The 6,000-nt window shown below is 40.7% G+C and overlaps 1 protein-coding gene across 1 annotated transcript in view; it reads left to right on the top strand.

Annotated features, from left to right (window-relative positions):
- Window positions 1-230: 230 nt before the first annotated feature.
- LOC126379664 (lachesin) overlaps window positions 231-6,000 on the top strand; it is a 36,399-nt gene continuing 30,629 nt past the window's right edge. The window contains exons 1-2 of the mRNA XM_050028479.1: window positions 231-297; window positions 5,265-5,354. Coding sequence (XP_049884436.1) covers window positions 231-297; window positions 5,265-5,354 — 157 coding nt within the window. The remainder of the gene's footprint in view (window positions 298-5,264; window positions 5,355-6,000) is intronic.

Below are 6,000 nucleotides of genomic sequence, written 5' to 3'. Positions count from 1 at the left end.
TTTTACACCTAGTATGCTGCGCTCCATTGCTCTATGACAAAGACACAATAATGAAACATAATAGAAATAAAAATATGCGCGTTTATAAATTTACGCGTGTGTAAGTAATATAAATATTTGTCCCCAGATGAGTATCGCACCAGCGCAGTGCGCCGGCGGATGATCTTCACGCCGCATCCACAGCGGGGTGGGCAGAGCTGCACGCTGCAACCACACCGGGGTGGGCAGCAATGAGTGGCAAGCTCGGCGTGCTCGTGCTCGCGCTGCTGGCGGCGGCGCGTGCGCAGAACCAGAGGAGTGAGTACTTATATTATGTTACTTAATTTCAATCCGACCTAGAAGGGTAAGCAGAGACAATGGAAGTCCATTTGCTTCGATCATGACACACTTCTCTTGCTTCCTCCACATTCATCAATCGTTTCATACACGCACGCCGGTTCAGAGTAGATCGTACCAAACCTTTTCTAAGGACATCTCCAATTTGGTCAATGTAAGTCCTTCTAGGTCTTCCTCTGCCAGCCCTACCATCAACTTTCGCTTTATATACAGCTTTTGCAATCCTATTATCCTTCATCCGCTCTACGTGTCCAAACCAACTTGACATTCCCTTCTGAATATTAGTCACTATATCGTCTTTTACACCACATCTCTCTCTTATCACACCCACAAGTATCATCCTCTCAAACTGCCGGAAGAAGGGACGTTAACGTCCATTCTCCCTATTTACGACTTCCGGGACAGCAAACCGCTATTATCCAGTAGTTATGGGAAAAAATGGTCTCCCTATAACCATGTTTGTTGGTTTGTTTATTGAAATTAAAACACATAATAACAGGTTCTTACATACATAAACTGCCTATATACGTCTCACTGCTGGGCACAGGCCTCCCCTCAATCAACCGGAGGGGGTATGGAGCATACTCCACCACGCTGCTCCAGTGCGGGTTGGTGGAGGTGTTTTTACGGCCAATAGCCGGGACCAACGGCTTAACGTGCCCTCCGAAGCACGGAATCATCTTACTTTTTTCGGACAATCAGGTGACTCAAGCCTGAAAAGTCCTTACCAAACAAAGGACAGTCTCACACAGTGATTTCGACAATGTCCCCATCGGGAATCGAACCCGGACCTCCAGATCGTGAGCGTAACGCTCTAACCACTAGACCACGGAGGCTGTTAACTTTTGCATTAAAACTGCAAAAAAATTATACAAAGCTTCATTTTGGACTTTTCAGGCTTGAATCACCTGATTGTCCGAAAAAGTAAGATGATTCCGTGCTTCGGAGGGCACGTTAAGCCGTTGGTCCCGGCTATTAGCCGTATGGAGCATACTCCACCCGCAGTGGAGCAGCGTGGTGGAGTATGCTCCATACCCCCTCCGGTTGATTGAGGGGAGGCCTGTGCCCAGCAGTGGGACATATATAGGCAGTTTATGGTTTATGGTATTTAATGCAAAAGTTTGCTAAAACTACACTAACAATTTTTATTCTCCAGCGCCATTAATTTACCACAAGTTAGGGTGACCCACCCTCGTAAATTAATGGGATATTTTCATCCCTTTTTAATCTGTGGCCGGAAATTTCTGTGGAATAACATGGTTATACTATTAAAGTTGGAGTTACTTCGGAATTACTGTGATGGTCGTATGGGGAACGTACGGTTTGGGTTTTAAGGTGGCAGGTTTGATTCCCTGGAAGGCACATGTACGATAAGCTGCAAAAGGACGTTTAACAATAAAAAAAAAGTCCAATCAGTTTCTTACAAAGTTATAAATTAGCTGCACTTAAGACCTCCTGGTTTCAAGTCGTTTCTGTAATAGACCAAAAACAACAACAAAAACATAAATTTTATAATTATGACAACTCTTCTCTCGGATACCAACCTCATCAACCCTGGTGTCAGGGTCACTATTGAGCCGCCAAAGGCCCCTGACATGGCCCATGTAACGACTACGTACTTACATCAGTAAGTAATAACCGGGACCAACGGCTTAACGTGCCTTCCGAAGCACGGGTCATCTTACTTTCGGAGGATCTTACCCGCAGTGGAGCAGGTTGGTGGAGTATACTCCATACCCCCTCCGGTTGATTGAGGGGAGGCCTGTGCCCAGTGGGACGTATATAAGCTGTTTATGTCATAAATTACGGCGACTGGTTTCTTGCATCTTTAACAAAATGACTTTCATAAAAAATGCCTCCAAAAATGAGTACTTCCAAACGAAATAAAACCCAAATTACTGGCAACACCGGAAACGTAATTATGCCATTTCCGTCGGCCATTTTTTTTTTTTTTTTATAATTTGGAGAACTTACAGACTAATTATACAATAAATGAACTAAATATACATGAGACAATGCTAATAACAAGTTTGTGTCAATGTTATAAGATGTGGACTTCCGAAATTGTCAATCTCAATTTGCGTTGATGTTGTTTTCATGAGCCGTGGCAGCCTAGTTGATAGAACGCTTGCCTCCCACTTTGAGGTCGCAGGTTCGACTCAGACCTAACCAATGGTTGTCGAATTTGTTTTCGAATTCATGTTTGGATTATGAATGATTATCACGTGCTCAGCGGTGAAGGAAAACATCGTGAGGAAACCCACATTCCTGAGAAGTGCATTTTCGGAGGTGTGTGACTTAACCTGTATTGGGCTGGTTTTACCTTCGCGGGTTGGAAGGTCAGACAGGCAGTCGCTTCTGTAAAAAACCGGACCTGTCAAATCTTCAGGTTAGGTAAGCGGACCCTGTGAAAAAAGGGATAATGCTAGGGGAATGAACTTAAAATAAAATTTGATTGTGTGTACGGTGACGAGTACTAGTATGCACTTTGAAACCATGTCACATTAACTTTTTTGCAAATTAAACCGTAAGTCTCATTAAATGTCAAATATGATATTGCGACAGGGTTCTAAAGTGGGTACATGATATTGCTCATGACTGTACTGGAATTGGCACCAATGTCACACCTCATTAACCTCAGCCATTCGGAATAGATCGTCCAAGTTTACCCTGCGCTTGCGCTCATAAATCTTAAAAACTTGAAGAACTACGAATATTAATACCGAATCCGTCGAATGCAACCGGCGTGCGTGTATGAAAAAAAAAACGGGATAATCCTAGGGAGATGTATAGTGGAATTTTCAAGAACACTTCACTCAAAATTTATTTATTTTATTTAAGGAAAACCAACAGTTATAAAATACAGATAGATAGATAGATTATAGATTATTTTCGTCACAATGTCCCTGTATCATGTTCGTATTGTTAGGAATCCAGTTATTTTTTATTTATTTTTTGAGTGACTTGTCGTAGATTTGTCGCAGATGGCATTAACTACTTGACCGGAACTAGGAATCCAGTTTCCATATAACTTATAGTGAAAAAAAAAAAGTTTATTTTCCAAATCAACATAACAATATGTAAGTATTATTATTATTTTTTATTTTTTATGAATTAGGCGCATTAGGGCTAATTCTCATTATGACAACCGACTCGCAAATGGACTACTTCTCATTTTATTATTTATTTATTTGAACCATAGATTATACATTTTTGCACGTAACATTCTCATTGTGAAGAATAAATCTTCCCATTAATTACTAACTGACTTTACTTAAATAACTTTATATGTGACATAATGTATATCCTGTTGACATGTTCAACTATTGAATTTATTTTATTGTATTGAAATTAATTTTATTGTATTTTATTGTATTGAAATGTAATTTATAATTTGTAATGCTATGGGACTGGCGCCTGAAATAAACGATAAATTTTAATAAATAAATAAATAAAAATACTTGTGTCGGGAATGACTCGCTTACTTCCATCCTTATTTATATAAATAAAGTATGATTTAGAATACACTAATGAATAAGTTCATTATATAACCAATCACTATTACACTATTTTATTATTCATCATCATCATCATCAGCCCATTAACGTCCCCACTGCTGGGGCACGGGCCTTCCCTATGGATGGATAGGGAGATCGGGCCTTAAACCACCACGCGGGCCCAGTGCGGCTTGATGGTTATTAACGACTGCTAATGCAGCCGGGACCAACGGCTTAACGTGCCAAATCACGGAGGAGCTCGGGATGAAAACTTTTTTGTGGTCACCCATCTTATGACCGGCCTTTGCGAAAGTTGCTTAACTTCAACAATCGCAGACGAGCGCGTTTACCGCTGCGCCACCGAGCTCCTCAGTTTATTATTATTATTTTTAATTTAATGTACTTAAGAAAAACAAATTAAATAAATATAATGGGGTAAGTTAGTGATCACAGCCCTGCACTCCAATAGTTCCTGACTGCCGCCAATTCTTTTTTTTATTAAATTCTCGACCGTAAATTGGAAGGATCGCATCAAAGGCGATTTCACAGATGAAAGATCACAATTTCAACCTTTAATACTCGAACAAAGATAACATACCTACTATTGGGATAATAGTAGACAAATATTTCGTTTTTAACGGCCTCTGTTTAGCGGCGAGGGTGTGCTGCCGCCAAAGGATGTTTTCGGGGTACCGAACTGAGCATAGTACCCCGCTAGCCACAAGTTGGTAGCGTGACTAGGGATACGCATAGTATTAATTTGTCATAACTTATTAAGCATAATTTTGAAACTCATAACTACTATAAGCATAATAATTAATGTCAATAATGATATATAAGCATAATTATTATAAGCATAAAAACTATGCGTCTTGCTGTATAAACTTCGATATCGCGTTTCACGACTGAAGACTGCATTATTGAATGAGGCGCCATCTGTTGCATGTGAGCGGAACTAGGTGTCCAACTAGTTGGGTCCGCTACACTCTGTGGTCCAGTGGTTGAGCGTTGGGCTCACGATCCGGAGGCCCCAGGTTCTTCTAGTGTGGGTTGTGAGGTGGATTACCAGCCTCAACAAACCTGGTGTCAGAGTTATTATTGAGCCGCCAAAGGCCCCTGACATGGCTCATGTAACGATTACTCACTTACTTACATCAATAAGTAAGATCATCTTACTTTCGGACAATCAGGTGATCAGCCTGTAATGTCCTCACCAAACTAGGGATCACCAAGTGATTTTTGTGATATGTCCTCACCGGGATTCGAACCCGGGACTTCCGGATCGTGAGCCCAACGCTCAACCATTGGACCACGGAGGCCGTTAAATAAATCTGTGAGTAGGTAGTTTTTATATTTTTATGACTTTTTGTCGTCCCGCCGATCCGTAGCATGCTTCGTCTATATGTTTAACTGTAGACTCTGTGTTTGCAGACGACGAGCCGCGCTTCCTGTCGCGAGGACACTCCTTCAGGACGGTGGTTGGAGACACCTTACTGCTGCCATGCCAGGTGCAGAACTTAGGTAAGTGTATAATTAAACTCAAAGTCAAATATACAGGGCGCTAGTGACTCCGCACCCCGGGTGAGAGCCTTCAGCGCTTTCCATTTGTCCGGCCAAGTAGTTAATGCCATCTGCGGCAAAAAAAAGACACCGCACCGTATACTGAGGAGGATGATTCAGCTCATGATTCTGAGTTAATATAAAGTGGAATTCCGTCGCAAAAGTATCAAATTGAAAATAATTTAATAATAAAACCATAAAAATATGAAGTATGGGATGGAAAATTCTACTTGATATTAACTCGGAATAATGAGCCGAATCATATCCCTCAGTATTCGGAAAGGTGTCACTAACACCCTGTATTTTTTTCCATTGTAGTGATTTTCTTTTTTGAAAAAATCAAAATAAAATCAAATCATTTATTCGTCTAATCATTTATTTTTGTAATCTTAATCAATTTTTTGACATCTTGTTAACCTACTGATTACAATGAAGGTTCTTATGTACCCAATTGGACGTGAAATAATTGATTTAGATTAAAAAATATAAAAGTAAAGTCAATGAAATTATCTAAAAATTAACGGACCGACTCAGGTCTCGGGACCAACGGCTAAACGTACTTTCCCAAGCACGGATCATCTTACTTTCGGACAATCGGGTGACCAGC

Source organism: Pectinophora gossypiella, chromosome 29 (assembly GCF_024362695.1).
Source record: "Pectinophora gossypiella chromosome 29, ilPecGoss1.1, whole genome shotgun sequence".
NCBI classification, from domain to species: Eukaryota; Metazoa; Arthropoda; class Insecta; order Lepidoptera; family Gelechiidae; genus Pectinophora; species Pectinophora gossypiella.
The sequence above is the reverse complement of the archived record's forward strand: the minus strand, read 5'-3'. Positions and strand labels throughout refer to the sequence as shown.